This window comes from Ochotona curzoniae, unplaced genomic scaffold (assembly GCF_017591425.1).
Source record: "Ochotona curzoniae isolate NIBS_2020 unplaced genomic scaffold, NIBS_Ocur_1.0 contig_4751, whole genome shotgun sequence".
NCBI classification, from domain to species: Eukaryota; Metazoa; Chordata; class Mammalia; order Lagomorpha; family Ochotonidae; genus Ochotona; species Ochotona curzoniae.
Window position 1 is genome coordinate 1,816 of NW_024466377.1, and position 18,368 is coordinate 20,183.

The 18,368-nt window shown below is 43.8% G+C and overlaps 1 protein-coding gene across 1 annotated transcript in view; it reads right to left on the reverse strand.

Annotated features, from left to right (window-relative positions):
• Positions 1-905: 905 nt before the first annotated feature.
• LOC121161223 (E3 ubiquitin-protein ligase TRIM31-like) overlaps positions 906-18,368 on the reverse strand; it is a 32,230-nt gene continuing 14,767 nt past the window's right edge. The window contains exons 6-7 of the mRNA XM_040987524.1: positions 11,715-11,773; positions 906-1,103 (exon numbers count right to left, since the gene is read on the reverse strand). Of these exons, the coding sequence (XP_040843458.1) occupies positions 906-1,103; positions 11,715-11,773 (257 nt within the window). The remainder of the gene's footprint in view (positions 1,104-11,714; positions 11,774-18,368) is intronic.

Below are 18,368 nucleotides of genomic sequence, written 5' to 3' on the forward strand. Positions count from 1 at the left end.
AAAGATGGGGGTGACTTGCATGAACTTTCTTGAAAGAAAGGAGTAGACTCTTCAAACAGCACAATAGTTCAAACACTCAGAAGCTTCTGACTTTTGCCTGAAACAAAGCTCAGGCTGTTGTGTCCATTTGGAAAATGGACCTGCAATAAAAGATCTCTCTCCTCTTTCTATGTAACTCTGCCTTTCAAAAATAAATATTTTTCAAAAAAGAAAACTGTATTTATTTTGTAGCAAACATTTTGATGTCTGTTCATAAGTTCTTAATTGCGTGGATGTTATTTATTTATTTAAAAGATTTATTTATTTTTATTGCAAAGTCAGATATACAAAGAGGAGGGGAGACAGAGAGGAAGATCTTCCATCCAATGATTCACTCCCCAAGTGACTGCAATGGCTGGAGCTGAACCAGTCCAAAACCAGGAGTCAGGAACTCCCTCCAGGTCTCCCACATGGGTGCAGGGTCCCAAGGCCTTGGGCCATCCTCTACTGCTTTCCTAAGCCACAAGCAGGGAACTGGATGGGACGTGGAGCTGCCGGGATTAGCACCGGCACCCGTATGGGATTCTGGAGTGTTCAAGGTGAGGACTTTAGCCATTAGGCCACGCCGCCAGGTCCACCACATGGATTTTAATACATTTTTCAAATACCCCTCACATTTATGGATTTTAATTTTGCACCCACATAAATTTATTCTTTTTAAAGATTTTTCATTGGAATGACAGATTTACAGAGAGAAGGTTATATATAGAGAAAGATCTCCCATTTGCTGGCCACTCCCCAAGTATCTGCAATGGCTGGAGCCGAGTTGTTCTGAAACAGGAGCCATGAACTTCTTCTGGGTCTCCCACACAAATGTAGTATCCCAAGGGACTCACCTATAGCAGTTGTCTGTTTGTCGTCTGGTGCTAGGTCTTCAGAGCATCTACGAGATCCTTGAGCAAGCTGAGCTGTGCCAGTGTGGCAGCATTGTAGTGTTCACATGCCTTGGCACCCTCTTCCTCCAGCCACTTGATGTAGGACAGAAGGAAGTTCTCCTCCTCCAGTATCCGCTGCGGGTGCCTGAGTTCTTTGTGGATTTGTTGCTTCTCAAACTCCACCTGAGTCTGGGGGTAAGATACAGGGACAAAGAGAGAAGAGATGACCTCAACTGTCCTTTTACCCATACTATTCCAGTTTAATTATTGTATTTGACTATACTCAGTACCATCCTAGAACAGTGTGCAGAAGTGAGAGCAGGTGGGAAGAAAGAACTTATATTTTTTTTCCTAAAAGGATTTTGAATGGGGAGAGAGAGAGAGAGAGAGAGAGAGAGAGAGAGAGAGAGAGAGAGAGAGAAGCACATGTGCCAGGAAGGAAGAGAGAAATTATATCTATTGCAGGTAATGTTGCTCCTCATTTTGAACAATCTTATGAAAATGTGAAATATACAATCACCTTCTCATACCATTTCTTTCTTGAGGAATTCCTAGTCAAATGTAAGACATTTCAATTCTGTTTTCTTATTGTGTTATGTTTTATTACTTATTTTACGTATCTGAAATGCAGCATTACAGAGAAAGGGGGAAGACAAAGGAAGAGGGAGACGTTCCATGTGCTGGTTCACTGTCCACATGACCACAATGGACAGCACTGACCCAGTCCAAAGCCACAAGCCAGGAGCTTCCTCTGCGTCTCTCACATAGGTGCACAGGCACTGTCACTCAGGCCATCCTCTATCAACCTTAGAGGTACATTAGCAGGGAGCTGGATCAGGAAGTATAGCACCCCAGGACACAAACTGGTGTCTATATGGGATGCTAGTGCTGCTGGCAGAGGCTTAACTTGTTCTCTGCCACACTGACCCCAGGAACATTCTTTTCTGAAGATCATTCCGTTTGTCCACAGTATTCTGGATCCTACAGAACTCTTCCTGACACACACCAGCTGCAGTCTCTGTGTAACTTCCCCCATATGTCTTCAATTCCTTCTGTGTGTGTGTTATGAGGATTCTGTTTCTTCCTGCTTCACAGTGATTCTAATTCCTGAACTGCTCTCCTCTATGAATGTTGTGCTACATTAAAAAAAAAATTTGTCCCTCTCACTCTTTTCTCGAGCTCAACACATTTGTGTCTCAACATTTTTGCTTTCCCACTGTTTCAAGGGAAAAGGTTTCTTCCCTATCTGTTTGTCTGAATCTGTTTCCACCTTCTCCAGCATCTGCCAGTGGTCCAAACAAGAAGCACACTGATCACTTTTATTTGATGTTTACCTGAGGTCAAACATAAGTGGTGAATGATTTTGTTACAGACATGGTACATACATTCTACCTGGCTTTCCCTTTGTTCTGGTATAATTATCAACACTAACTCTTTCCTTTCTCAGAAGTGTCCCCTTGGGATGATAAATTACATGACTACCCTATGTATGGCAATGTTCTACTTCCCAGCCTCTGATTGCTTTAAGGCTGAATTAAAGCAATGCTTTGTCACCTATATTCACCCTAAACTGTGGTCCCAGGAGACAGAATTTAACTTTTATTCAGGTCTCTTTAATTGGCAGGGTGATGTAAAAAATGGAAATTTGAATGGTTTAGGAGGGTGCCTTCCTCCCCACCACTCTATTACCTCGGGTCTCCCTATCTGCAGACATCTTCCTGTCTATGACCCTGACTTACAGATTTCCTCTGAGTCTCTTCTGTGAGAAATTATTTCTAGCTATACTCGTGGAAACCAAGGATGTGTCAGATGGCCTGAAAGCTTTGTTAAAACTCAGATTGGCTGAGCCTCAGAGCCAGGGCAAAGTCCTGATTATTCACCTTCTAAAGTGTTACTTGTATTTTAGTTTTTTATTTGAAAGGCACACAACACCACACACACAGAGAGAGAGAGAAAGAGAGAGAGAGAGAGAGAGAGAGAGAGATCATCCTTTGGCTCACTCACCCTAGAGCCCACAACAGCCAGGTCTGAGCCAACTGGATCCAGTATCCAAGAACTTTAGACCCAAAGTACTTGAACTTTCACCTGCTGCCTTCCAGGTGTGCACGTGAACAAGAATCTGGATTGGAAGTCGAAGGGCTGGGACTCCAAATAGGGTATCTCATACAGATGCAGGCATCAGATGAAGTGACTTGACCACTATCGCATAGACCCAGTACTGCAGGCAGCTTACAAGCAGCTTGACTTGATTAAAAGAGCAGTGAACACTGCGTCTGGAACCTTGAGTTCAGAACATGTTGATGCCAGAGACTACAGTCAGAGCTTGTGTGCAATGGTCTACAGTTAGACAACAGTCCAAGTCCGTGTGCTTTAAGAATATCCTTAAGACATCTGTGTACTGGGCCCAGCACTGTGGCCTAGAGACTAAAGTTTTCACTTTGAATGTGCCGGGATCCCATATGAACACCGGTTCTAATTCCAGCAGCTCCACTTCCCATCCAGCTCCCTGCTTGTGTCTTGGGAAAGCAGTAGAGGAAGGCCCAAAGCCTTGGGACCCTGCACCTGCGTGGGAGGCATGGAAGAGTTTCTGGCTCCTGGCTTCGGATTGGCACAGCACCGGCCATTGCAGTCACTTGGGAAGTGAAGCATTGGATGGAAGATCTTCCTCTCTATCTCCCCTCCTCTTTATATATTCATGACTTTGCAATAAATATAAACAAATCTAAAAAAAAAAAGACAACTGTGTACTGATATCCACACTTGGCTCACTCTGTTCATCAATAATTAGCTGATGAAGATGAATTTAGGACATGGCAGTCACAGTTTGTGCCATGTCAATTCCTGTAATTTGACCTCCCAAGCAATTCAATAAAAAGCTAATGTGGTAAGCTTGCAGGGTTCCTTTCTGTTTTGAAAAAGGCAAATCTCTCTGCCTGTTTTTAATATTTTAATGTTTTGTGTCTCTTTTTTTTAATGTTGTTTTCTTAATAGCACACCATCTCCCACTACCCCTACTCTAGCCCTGTTTATGCTCTGCATGTTAGGGTAAGCACCTGAAATATTCAAGTTTTTAATAAAATTTATTGGAAAGTCAGATATATGGAGAGGAAGAGAGACAGAGAAAAAGATCCTCTGTCTGCTGATTCACTCCCCAAGTGGCCACAATGGCTGGAGCTGCACTAATCCGAAGCCAGGAGCCCCAAGCCTCTTCCTGGTCTCCCACACTGGGTCAGGGTCCCAAAGCTTGCGACTATTGCTTATTCAAAGCTAAAACCGATATCTATGGAATCCTGATACATGCAAGGCAAGGGATTTAGCCACTAGGCTACCGCACCAGACCCAAATATTCACATTTTAAACACTAGGGATGCAAGTGCTGCTGAGGAAGCCTGCAAATGGAGAACCATTGGTTGGGGGCTGGTGTTGTGGTGCAGGTAAAGCTGCCACTTGTGATGCCAGCATCCCATGTGGCCACGAGTTCATGTCACAGCTGTTCCACTTCCAACGCAGCTCCCTGCTAATGAAAAAAAAAAAGTGATTTTTCCCTCCCTGGAAAAAATTGAAGAAGACAGCTCAAGTTGCTGGGCCTCTACAACACTTGTGGGAGATCCAGGGGAAGCTATTGACTCCTGGCCCAGACCTGTTTGACTGTTTGACCTGCTTAGCCTGGCCCAGACCTGGCTACTGTGGCCTTCTAGGGAGTGACTGAGCAGATTCAGCTTGGAATTTCTCCCTCTCTGCCTCTATTTCTCTATCTCTCCTTCTTCCTCTCTTTATCCAGCTCCCTCTTCTTTTCCCTCTCACTTCTTTCCCTTTTTCTGAAGTGCTACTTTTCAAATAAATAAATAAAAATTGAAAAACTGTTTAGGAACACTTCAGATTGCTACAACTCATCCAACCAGTAAGTGACAGAGCTACGAGTTAGTCCCACGTTTCTCAACATATTATTAGGTGATCTATTGGATTCTTGATATCCACATGGGAGACTGGGAGGAGGCTCTTGGCTTCTGGATTTGGACAGGCTTGACTGCAGTAACTGCGACCTTTTGGGGAGTAAACTAGAGGATGGCAGATCTCTCTCTGTCTCTCCCTTTCAAATAAATTTATAAGTTTAAATACTTATAAAAACTTTTAAAAGTAAAAAAAAAAAGCAACGTTTTCAAGAACAGTAGAGATGACCAATAAAACCAGAACTTGTTCTTTAAAAATATTAAACAACCTGTGCATAATTTTGATAAGACTGTCAAGGAACAAGGGGAGGCATAAACAGTATTAGAATATAAATGGAAAATAACCTTAGGAAATTCAAAATCACTGAAAACCCACAATGTATAGCTTTGTATCAGTTATTTTGAAAATACATATAAAGAAAAATATTTGAAAGGATATATGCATGCTGAAAATCAGTTCAAGAAAAGATAATCTGAAAATGTTAGTTTCATTTAAGTAAATTATTTCTTTATTTTAATTATATTTTTAACAATCCTTACATAGTTAATTAGGTTAAAAAGGTTCAAGGGCTATAGGGAAGAGGGTAACACTATTATTTCCATATTGTTTCCTTCATGTATCTGAGGTAAAGGAGGATGTTGAGGGAGAAGCCCCACTCAGTTTCCCACCCACCCTTGGTCCCGGATGTGGGGCATGCTCTGAGATACTCGCTCAAGTGGTTTTGATAGTTCACCTTTTATGAATCGCTACCAATCTTGCCACTCCAAGCACAATGAGGTAGTTGAAGAATCCACTGATTGACACAGTACCTCATAGGGTCTCCATTTGTCCAGTATTTCGCTGCCGACAAATAGCTGAGATGGTTGATCGACTTCTTCTGTCTTATCTTGGTTAGGGTTCTGAGTCCAGAATTTCGATTGGGGATATCCCCAAAGAAATTTTGAGGCATTCCCAGTCCAGGTTCTTGTGTGTTCTAGCAAGTACAGGGCCCGGCACAGTCCATCGCCCTAATCAGCTGGTGGTTGCAATTGCTGGGCTGGTTCTGTTTCCATCCATGTCTTCCACTGGAACCAATGGGTGTTGCAGTCCAGCCTGATTCTGCCCAGCACACACTGGGCCCTCACATAAACCAGTGGGAGCTGCACCCTAGTTGGAGCGACCCACAATAACCCTGACCAGGCCCAGCCCCTACCCTGGTTTGCCAGTATGTGTAGCAGACTAGTCCAGTCTGTCCCACATTCCCTTCTGCTCTCATACATGCCAACGGGTATTGTAACCTAAGTCCATCTAACCAACTCAACTATCTAGCCTTCACGGTTGTTGTTGGGTGCCTGTCTAGCCACCCCAGCCCCTGTCCTAGTTTTCGTGCCCTCCCGTGGGGGGAGGTAACCCAAGAGGGAGGAGCCCACTGTTTCCCTCCCAGGTCACTTCCACTGCCAGATTGTGCTCTCTCCAGGTGGTTCTGTGGTTTAACTTGACAGATCAAGCCCCCAGTTCCAGCTTCTGCCAGCTGATGTTGTAGCTAAGCCCCAACAACCTTCATCTGCTCTAATCATAGATTGCACCAGTAGGAATAATCAGTCCAACCTGGTTTTCCCCTGATCTGGTCCACATGAGGCACACAGGTGACGAAGCCCTGCCTAGTCTGGTCTACCCCCATCCCAGCTCATGTTCCCCAGTAGCAGTAGCTGTTCAGCTAGGGAACCACCTCTTAATCCCTTGCCAGCTCTGCCCCTCTCCTCCTGGTTCTCACGTGAGCTGATTGGGTGCTGCAGTCACATCTGGCTCAGGCAACCTCACCTTGGCATTCCATGTTGTGTACTGCTTTTGTCGCAACCGAACCTGGTTCGACCCACACTCTGTTCTGGCATTCGGATTTACCAGTGGATGACGTGAACTGATTCAGCCTGGTCTGCCCTCGACTCATGCCAAATGTATGCCAGTGGGAAACTTTCCATGACCTCTTGGCTGTTTTCTTCCATGCTTCTTGCACTTACCTGCCGGGTCTGTGTCCTGCCAGAGGAGTTGCCCAGGCTCCTCCATCAGAATCCCTCCAAGTGCCAGTTTTCAAGTATACCAGAGGGTCCATGTGCCAGTACTACTCAGTTCGCCTCCTGCCCTAGCAGAAACAATGGCTTTTCCTAACTGGCCTTCAACCCACTCTGGTTCTTGCTGTAGGATGTTTTAGCCCAGCCACGGCTCATCTACACCCCCATATAGCTCATATATGGCTCAGTTGGGGTTGAGACCTAGCCTAGTCTGTCCCACATCTACCCTGGTCCTCCAGAGAACCAGAAAGGTGTTGCAGTTTGGCCCAGCCTGGTACTTCTTGTCCCAGTCCACACTGTACCAAGGGAGACAATAACTGTATCCTGACCAGAGCGCAGCCCCATTCACCTGTCGCGACACCTGCCTTAGACACTATGGCTCAGCATCTGTGGCTCATGCAGACCAGTTGGTGCAAAAACCTATCTGGGCATGTCCTAAGCTCCACCCTGGTTTCCAATCTTGCTTGTGGGCTAAGGTTTGTTCAGGCCTAGCCTTCAGGTCTCAGTCCCACACTTGCCCTAAAGTTTCATGTCCCTGTTCCTGGGAATCACCAGGGATTCGTGTCTTAGCTAAAGCTGGCTTTATTTATGGGTGTCCCTAAGCTGTTATTTCATGTCATAAAACCCCAGAGCTTGCCGCAGGGTGGCCAGCAGGCAGAGCCTGGCACTATTCGGTGCACTGGCCACCCAAAGCTGAGGACTCTGCCGCCTTGTGGGCGGCGGCTTTGGCCTGATTCCCCCATCAGATTCTGTCAGGCAGGGGCGCCCCAAACAAGTACCACCCTGTGGGAGGTTAAGACTGCCCCCCACCCCAAGTTCAGAATCCACCCCGACTTGTCCTGCTGCCAGCTTTTGGCAGCATGGCAGAGCTAGGGCATTAACCCAGCTCCCAGGCTTCCCTCATGGCTGCTCACCCTGAGGGGATTATTACTCTTGGGCCAGGGGAAGCCAAGGACTCAGCCTCCACCTTGTGGGCAGCGGCTTTGGCATGAGTAATAAATCATTTCTATAGTAAAAAAAAAATGTGTCTTTCATGAAAAAATTTTTTTTTTCCCATGGGGTCAAAAGGATCATGCTATCAGCACACCAAAATCAATGTAGGGCAAGGGAAACAAGAAAATCATGGACAATGTCACTTACCACCATAAAGGATAAAAATCTTAAAGTTTCAGCCAGTTGAATCTAAAGCACATTTTCCAACTTGTATAATAACTGAGCATTTAATCCTACTTTTTTTTTTTTTTTTTTTTTTTGCTTTATAACACAGTTTCATAGGCCCTGGGATTCCCCGAACCCCTCTACATGCCCTCCCCCCATGTTGGATTCCTCCACATTGTTGCAGTAGTACAGTTCATATCCAGTCATGATTCCTTCATTGCGAGCATGTACCATGCATAGAGTCCAGCCTCTTATTGTCCAGATAAGTTCAACAGTTTCATTGGAAGACCATCCCTGGTCTGAAAATAGAGTTGGCAGAATGTTGTCCCATCGAATGAAAAGCCACAACATAACATTAACAACAATTTACAACATCATGGAATTAATTGACATGGTATTGAGTGACCAATGTTAGAAAATGCAAGTTGTTAACCACATCCTGTGACTACTTCATTGACATTTCAATTTTAATTTATACACAGTCAGCCGATTACACCTTAAAATGGTTATAGGGTACTATTCAGCTGTCTCATGTCTATTTTCATTTTAGTATTTAGCAGTTTATAGTATTGAAGCATGATTTTTACTGAACTTGGAAAATTTTAATATAGTCCAAACAGGCTTATAACTCTAACCAGGCATATGTTAACAATTGATGCAGACAATTTTAGGAGGGGTATGCAGAGAAATCTTCAATAGCTTAGTGAGGAGTAACTTATCTTTGTGTCCTACCTGGTAAGGTATATGGACACCCAAGTTGACTGTTTCCTGTCTGCTCTAAGCTTTGGTCTTTGTCTATATGATCTAACTGGGAGGGGGGGGAGGAGTGCTCTGGAGCGACCCTGATGGTCATTGCAAAAGAGGGTGGGGATCCAAAGTTGGAACTAAGTAAGGACCAGAAAAAACTCCTCTCTCAAGTCCCAAAGGAAGTTTACTGTTCTTCTGTTTCTGAGGACTGCTCAGGGCTCCTGGCTGTTGTTCCAATGACATTAGATCCTGTGAGGAAGGATCTGGGCTTCTTCCATCCCATGTGGGAGATTCGAAAGGGAATGGGTGACTTCAGAGTTCTTAGCCTACAAGGGCAGTCTAATTCCCTGTGATCTCCTTTGCTGTTGGAATATAGCCCTTGGTGCCCGTTCTGATAGTCCTTAGTGAGGATCCAAGAGTCTCCAGGGTTGGGATACAAGCCTCCTCCTGTCCACCTTCTCCACTCTGGGGCACACCCCTGCTCTGTGCGTATGACCTCCTGTTAAGAGACTGTTAGGATTGCTCTTCATTCCCTTTGTATGTCTTTATAGTTTTGCTAATGTCTAGTACAGATTCAAGTCTGCTGTCTGTAAGTTACCTGTTATAATCTTGATAGTTTATACTTGACTTCTTCCTCACACACTCTAAGAAGGTGGAAGATTTGTCTACTCTCCCAACCCTTTAGGGAATAACAGAATATTAAAAGCATATTAGGTTTTTCAGTTCTTTGATGTTGATCATAAGCAGTCTGATACACATTGCTTGTTGGTTTATTGGTTACTTCACAATATCTTATTGCATGTGATACAGGCTGTTTGAAGTAGAAATAATATTAGAATTTACAGGTACTATTTTTCAGAGTGACATCATTTCATCTTAAATTAAGGCAAATATGTGGTATCTAACCTTTTGGGATTGACTCATTTTCCTTAGCATAATGGTTTCCAGTTGGACCCATTTGGCCACAAAGAACTACATTTCATTTTTTGTTTTGTTTTGTTTTGTTTTGTTTTTGTTTTTTACATAGCTGAGTAGTATTGCATTGAGTAGATGAACTTATCCAATCTTCTGTTGATGAGCATTTTGGTTGCTTCCATATTTTTGCAATTACTGATTGTGCTGCTATGAACATAGAGGTGCATGTTGGTTTCTCATGTAACAGGTGTTTTGGATATATTCCTAGGAGTGCTATTGCTGGATCATAGGGTATGCAGATTTTCAGTTGTTTGAGTGTTCTCCATACTGATTTCCATAGAGGCTGTACCAACCTGCAGCCCCAGCAGCAGTGGAGTAGGGTTCCATTTTCCCCACATCTTCACCAACAAGTGTTGTTGGTAGTTTTTTTTTGTATGTGAGCCATTCTTACTGGCATTAGGAGGTACCTCGTTGATGTCTTAATTTGAATTTCCCTTATTGCCAGAGAACTTGAGCATTTTTTCATGCATTTGTTTGCCATTTGGGTTTTTTCTTTGTAAAATGTCTGCCCATTTCCCGTGCCCATTTCTGGAGTGTTATGTTTGTTTTGGTGTTTTGGTTGTTCTGGAATTCTTTGTATATTCTGGAGATTAGCACCCTATCACCTATGTACTGTGCAAAGATCTTCTCCCATTCTGTGGGTTGCTTTTTTACTTTGTTGAATGTTTCCTTTGCTGTGCAGAAGCTTCTTAGTTTGCTGTAGTTCTATTCGTTTATCTTGGTCTTGATTACCAGTGCTTTTGGTGGGTTTTTTGTTGTTGTTGTTGTTTTCTTTTTTGTTTGTTTGTTTTTTGTTAGGAAATCAGGGCCTACACCTAAATCTTGCAGGGTATTTTCAACATTTTCTTTCCAAAAGTTTGAAGGTTTCTGAATGTAGGTTTAGGTCCTTTATCCATTTAGATTTGATCTTAGTGTATGATGAAAGATGTGGGTATATCTTCTTGTTTCTGCAGGCTATTAACCAGTTGTTCCAACAGCATTTATTGAGGAGACCTTCTCATTTGCTTGGATTGTTGTCTGTTTCTTTGTCAAAGATTATTTGGTTGTATCTGTGTGGGTTCCCTTCTGTTGCTTCTATTCTGCACCATTGATCCTCCTCTCTATCTTTGTGCTAGTACCAGGCTCTTTTGATAACCATCGCCCTATATTATGTCCAGAGGTCTGAAAGTGTGGTTCCCCCTGTTAACTTCCTATTCTTCAGGATGGTTCTAGCTATTTGTGTTTTTTTGTGTTTCCACATGTACCTTTGTATCATGTATCATTTTTTCCAGTTCTATAAAGAATGTTTTGGGTGATTTGATTGGGATTGTGTTGAATGTATATATTACTTTAGGTAGTATGTACATTTTAATGATATTGATTTTACCTATCCAGGAGCATATGTTTCTCCATCTTTTGAAGCCTTCTTCAATTTCTTTTTTAAGTTTTTTTGTAGTTATTTTCAAAGAGATCTGCTAGTTAGGTTTATTCCTAGATACTTCATTTTCTTCCCTGTTATTTTGAATGGTACTCTGCTGGTTATATCTTTTTCCATCTTGGGGCTGTTTGCATACATTATGACTGTTGAATTTTGTTCATTAATTTTGTACCCTGCCACTCTACCAAACTCTTGTATAAGTTCTAGCAGTCTCTGTATTGAGTCTCTTGATTCTCCTATGTATAGGATCATGTCATCTGCAAACACAGATACTTTGACTTCCTTGTTTTCAATTTGAATTCCTTTGATTTATTTTTCTTGTCTTATACCTTTTGCTAGTATTTCCAGTACTACGTTAAATAGCATCGGTGATAGCAGACATTCTTGTCTTATTCCAGATCTCAGTGGAAAGGGTTCCAGTTTTTCTCCATTCAGTATGATGCTGGCATTGGGTCTTTCATATATTGCTTTGATTATGTCGTGGATTGTTCCTTCTATGTCTACCTTATTTAGCCTTTTTAGCATGAAGTAGTGTTGGATTTTGTCAAAAGCCTTTTCTGCACCTATTGAGAATATCATACAATTTTTGGTGTTCAGTTTTTGGATGTGATATATTACATTTATGGATTGCGAATGTTGAACCAGCCCTGCATACCTGGGATGAATCCTAATTGATCCAGATGAATGATCTGTGTGATGTATTTTTGTATTCTGTTGGCTAGGGTTTTGTTGAGGATCTTAGCATCTATGTTCATCAGAGAGATAGGTCTGTAATTTTTCTTCTCTGTTAGTTCTCTATCTGGTTTTGGCATTAGGGTGATGTTGCCTTCATAGAACAAGTTTGGAAAAGTTGCCTCATTTTCTATTGTTTTGAAGAATTTGTGGAGGTTTGGGGTCAGATCTGCTTGAGATGGTTTATAGAATTCATCAGTGAAACCAGTTTTTAGTGTCACTGAAAAAACACGAACTCTGTGACACTGGGGTCCCTCATGTGGCAACCCTGGAACATGTCAAGCTTAATGTGCACAGCAGCTTGATTGTTGGCGGTTAAGATGCAAGAGCTCTGGGGATGAGCTTTGGTTTCTGCATGTGAGTAACCAGGGAGGGTGGATGCATTTGTCTTTGAAACAAAATCCCAAATCCACTCCTACTGCGGGGGTAAACAATCTTGGAATCTTCAGTGACAATCCCCATCTGTTGGGTGCTTCTAAAAACATGTCTGGCCTCTGAGTCAGGTGCATTCCCGCAATAATGGCAGTCAACAATGTATTTGAAGGATTTTTTTTCTAGCCAGTTCCAGCTTTCTTATCATACTATAGCTAACCTTTCAGAATGCAAATAACTTCTTTCAGAGTAGAATGCAATTCTTTAACATAGATGTATGTTGGTATTTCTGGCCCATTACTTTAAAATTTAAGTTGCAATTGCTTTGTCCAGATCAGGTCAAAACAACACCACCATTATCCTTGGTGGATATGCTCTTTAATCTGTTTAAGTCTGTATGTTTCCCTTTCCCCCAGAAATCTCTTTGATAAACAAACTGATCTGTGTTATACAATTTCCCAAACTGGAGTTTTATGTCTGCATCTCCACGGGGCTGGTAATGTGATTCTGATAGGTTCTGATGGATTCTTACACATGTTCAGAGCTGCTTTGTATGCAAAGTGCAGAAATAAATTTTACTATTTTCCAGAGGAATTACATCATGAGTTTATTCTGATTTTCAAATCTAAGTTAGCATTACTACGCTTTTATTTATTTGAATCAGACCGTTTCATATGAAAACATACCCCATTCTTATAGGTTTAAAATATTGATTCTTAGTAGCTTAAACATAATTATTTGTTTTATCCTTCATTGTTTATATATATACATATACATATTTATACTTACATACATACTAGGCTGAAATAGTAAAATTAACATTACCAACATAAGTGACAAATTTGAGATCTAGTTGTGATTGTTTTTATCCTTAGGATACATATTTCCAAGGATTACAATAAAATTATTGTACATAGGAGCCATTATGCATAAACATGAGCGGAGGAAGTGGCATCTCCGGAGGAAGTGACATCACAGGAAGTGACCCTTGATCCTATGCACTAAGTAAATAAATAAAGAAATAATTCCAGGGGGAAAAGTATTGCACGTAAAACTTATTTTCATCTTAATTGCAAATCAGAGAGAAATCTCTTCCATCTACTGGTTCACTACTCAAATACTTGCAACAGGTAGGGCAGGGCCAGAGAAAAACCAGAAGTCCAGAACACAAGCTAGGTCTCATGGGGCTGGCAGAGACCCAAGGACCCTCACCTGTCACCTCCCATGACCCACAAAGAGAAGAGAGCTAGAGACGGGGACCAGGATTCTGACAGGGAACTTGGAGAATATCTAGCACAGTGCCATCTTGGGTGCTTTTCCTGCAAGCAGGCCCCCAAGATCACAGAGGGGGTGAGTCAACAGTGTTCTTTGGCCACAAGAACCACCAAGAAAAATCTGATGGAGCATGTCCATTTACTGTAAAGCAAGCACAACTTACATAGACCAGGAAGAGGGAAAGCAGATGGGCATTCCTCTATTGGCCTCTCACCCAACAATGACACTGTAACTGGTAAGTCATGTTTAGCTCTCTAGATCCTCCAACCAAGTCACAGGTCAAGGTCATTCAACAAGCACAGCTGGAAGCTATGCCTCAAGTCACATTCACCATGTGTGGCTGGGAGGTAGGCTGTGGGTTGTATTTGACTTCTTAGAGTTGCTTCTCAAGGAAGGCCCAGCATAGCTCATGCAAGGACAGAGAGGAGAAACTGAGGTGAAACCTGCTACTCTCACTGCATGCTCAGTGAACAGGCCAGGTTGAGGTCTCGATTAGTTGAAACCATTGTCAGGGGGTTCCCCCAGGGACTTGGTGTGCCATGTGCCTATGACCTCCCACATAGGCTAAGCAGGCAGAAATCCAGAGTGATCTCCACAGGGTCACTGGAGCTGACAGAATGGTTGAGTCCTCTCTGCACCAACATCTCTATCATTACTAGTTCATGTCCCAGATTCTAACCTCCAAACTGCCTCTCTGCTTATGGCCTGGGAAAAAGTAGATGATGACTCAATCCTGGGCCTCTCTACACACATGGGAGATCTGGAAGAAGCTCCTGACTTCTGGCTTTTGTTCGGCTCGGCTCATTTGCCACGTGGAGTGAACTAGTGGATGGGATAGCTTTCTCTTGCTGACTCTTCTCTCTGTAAAATCTACTTTTCCAATATAAAATCCAATATAAAATACTTTTCCAATATAAAATATACTTTTCCAATATTTCCTTAAAATAAATAAATGAAGTGGGATCACAGATATCAGGCTCTGGTCTCCTAGTAATGGAGTGGCCCCAAGAAGTCCTAGAGGATGACCAAGGAGCATTGGTAGGAGCTCAGGATGATCTGGGTGCCTGAGAATAGTAGCCTAAAATAAGGAAAGATCTTTCCTGGGAAGTAGGCATGGAAAGTGTAGATGTAGTTGTTGATATCAGAGTCGTAGAAGCTGACCTCCTTGCCCTCAAGATCTACACAGATACCCACTCTCCTGGGGCACATATTAAGGGACTCTGAGGAGCTGCTCCCAGTGAGCACCTGACACTTGAATCTGGCAATGTACAGCACCCAGAAGCTGCTCATGTGTTCAGGGTCAGGCTGCCCCTGCATGACACCTCCTCATGCCACGCCCACAACGCAGGCCCGGTGCACTCCACCTCCCAGGTGTGGCAGCTTTTAGAAAACCCCTGCAAGGTTCCATGGTCTGACTGTGGAATGCATATGTCAGTGGACAGCATATCCAAGTGCATATTGAGGATATGGAAGTACATTGGAACCTGCATAAGATACCTAGTACCAGAACAGAAGACAGAACAAATTGACCAATTACCCCAGCCAAGTGTTGGCAGTGAAAATCTGGGCAAGTGTGGACACTAAGGTGGAATATGTCAGCCAGTGGATTCTGAAGAAATTTCATTATGCTTGGAATGGCAAAATTAGCAACAATTCAAACAATTTTTGATATACTATCAAAACCTCTTGAACAGTGCCCTCAGAGCATGTCCCACATTGGGGACCCTGGGAGACTGGATGTGGCTTCTCCCTTTATCTTCCCTTTATCCCCCAGATACAGGAAGGAAAAAGGAGAATGTGGAAACAATGGTCTTACCCACTCTGCTGTAGCCCTTGAACCTTTGTGCCCTAATCAACTATGTAAAGATCATCACAATTTTTTTAAAAAGTAACAAACAAAACCCCTGCAAGACAAACATGCCAAGGGACAATTGGAAGTGGTGAATCTTCAGTGGTTCCTCTGAGGAGTTCTGAAGGATCATCTCTGCTATGACTGTTTTCAAATCCTGGTAAATGTTTAGGTCCAGATGGGCCAATCTGTGTCGAAGGTCACAGGGGCTGTGGGAAGAGGAGAGGAAAGAGGCAAAACCCTTGGTCAAATCCCCACAAGGAAGATATTATCTTGCTAGTCACATGTTGAGAACAGGTTTGGTAATCAGTGAGCAGGCAGGCCTTAACTCCTGTGTGGACTTTCCCTCTAGAGGAGTGAAGGGGAGTGGACACAGGGACGCCACGTGTCCACTAGAGTACCACAGCTCATGCAACAGCAAGAAGGCCAGCATGATTGTGACTTCTCCTAGGAACAATTTCTTCCCTCCTTGGAGTCATTGCCACCCCTTCTACCATCCCCTCTGCCACCCAACCTCTACCATCAGGAACCCGATTTCTCGCCAAGCTCCCCTCAAGTCGGCCCCTGATCACCCCAGTCACTCACTCAGCACTCGCTAGAGCTCTATAGAGCTCGAGGGGCCTCGGCAGCTACAGGTGTCAGTGGTATTCATCTCTGCAGCGTTTCCAGGAGCTCCAACTGGCGGCAGCCTCAATTCTAAACCTGATTCTTTTATTTCAAATTTAGCCCCTATTTGGGGTTGGAATTGAGCTGTGGAATGGGGAGTTGAGCATCCCGGGTTGACTGTTGGATCACCTTTGACAGAGAAAGAAAAAAGAACCAGGTCAATGGGAACAAGAGGCAGAAATCCCGCAACACCCACAAAAGCTCAAGGAACTCATTCCGGGGCTACCAGCTTCCACAGTTACTGGAAAGTTGGCAGAGAATCAAGATGGCAGAATAGGGTAAGGACACATTTGAACAGAGAAACATTAGCCAGTGTGAAGCAGAGAAGGGACATTCCAGGAAATAGGAGAGGACAGAACAACAGCAGTGGGGCACCTGGAGACTGACAGACACAGGAAAACAGCAGACACAATGGTGTGGTGTTGCAGTGATTCCATACAACAGGGCATTCAGTGAATGGTGATCAGAATTCCACCAGCAGCTGGAACTCCACCAGAAACAATGTGGGAAGCGGAGTTCACTTGGAGCTCCAGGGGACACCCTAGAAAAAGAACTGCTCTTCCTGCTGATCTGTTTGATTTGACCAGGAACAGAGTAGAGCAACAGTTCCCAAATGGGTGGTGCAGGAACACCATGGATTCCATAGCTCAGTTCTCCCGCTAGAGCAGAATCAGGTGCTATTTTGTCTAGAGAGACAAAGGCTATGAAAAAGGACTAGACATTCACTGACTGGAAGTGAGCTCATTTCTGGCTCAGTGAACTGCAGCATCACAGCATCCTAGGTACCAACTCAAGATAGGTCCAGGCAACACTCAGACATGATGGCCAGAAGATAAGGAACACTAGCAGTGGCACATGGGATGCCATTTCTTACAGCGTGGCAAAGAATTTAAGTCTAGAGGAAATAACAGTGAGCTGTGCATGCACTGAACTGGCAGCAAACAGTGAGCTCAGTGTATTGCACTGGTCCCACAGGAAAGTAATACTGACTCTGGCATTGTACGGGTCAAAATAGGTTTGTGTGGCCCTCAGACCTAATGGCTGACAGGTTACAGTAAGATCAGAACCACCAACAACCTAATTATTTAGGACACCTGGTTTCTCTCTAATCCTGGGAACTGCTCCAACCGAAAGTGGGAGAAAGGTTGTACAGACAATGGTGCAGACTCAGCAAGAAATCACAGGAGGTAGAGACTGGTGAGCCAGGAGCTGGAGCTACAGAGACCGTGGCAGAAATCTACAGAAGAACCCAGATCTGGACCACGCTGGAGGCAGTGGCACAGTAACTGCAAACAAAGAGCCATGTGCCAACTGCAATAAGTAAAATCGCATTGTAGGAGAATCAAGATGGCAGAATAGGGTAAGAACATGTTTGAACAGATGAAAAAATATTTAACCATAATGAAGCAGAGAGGACATATTTCAGGAAATACGAAAGGACAGAACAACAGCAGAGGGGTACCTGGAGACTGACAGACAAAGGAAAGCAGCGGGCACAGCAGTGTGGTGTTGCAATGACTGATACTCCAGCATGGCAATCTGAACTCCACTAGCAGCCAGAACTCCACCAGCAACCAGGTGGCAAGGGACTTTCACTGGGAGCTTGGGAGGTGAACCCAGACAAAGAAATGTCCGTCCTGCTGATCGGTAGGATTTGACCAGGAGCAGAGACAGAGCAGCAAATCTCAGACAGACAGTGTGAGAACAGAGGGATTTCATAGCCCAGTCAGCCCCCTAGAGCTGAATTGGGCGCCATTTTGCGTAAGGAGGAAAGGACAAGGGAAACAACTAAGCATACACTGAGCTGGGAGTGAGCTCATTTCTGACTCAGAAACTGCAACGACATGGCATTCTACGGGTTCCATCCAGGGCAGGTCTGAGTAGCCCTCAATCTGAGGCCAACAGATCAAAAACTGTAGTGGTGGTACATCAGGGACCATTTTTGCACACTGTGGCAATAGCTTTAGGACTTCAGGGGACAACAGTGAACTGAGCATGGGCAGAGCTCGCAAGAACTCGCTGAGGTCCTGCAGGAAAGTAATACCAACTGTGGCATCGTACCAGTCAAAATAGGTCCCTGTGGCACCCAGACCTAACATCCAACAGGTTTCAACAAGATCAGTGCCACCAACAACCTGAGTAGATAGGACACCTGGTGTCTCTCTAATCCGGGGACCTGCTCCAACTGGAAATGGGAGAAACGTTGCAGACAGTGATACAGCCTCAGCACAGTATCACAGGAGGAGGAGAGTGGTGAGCCAAGA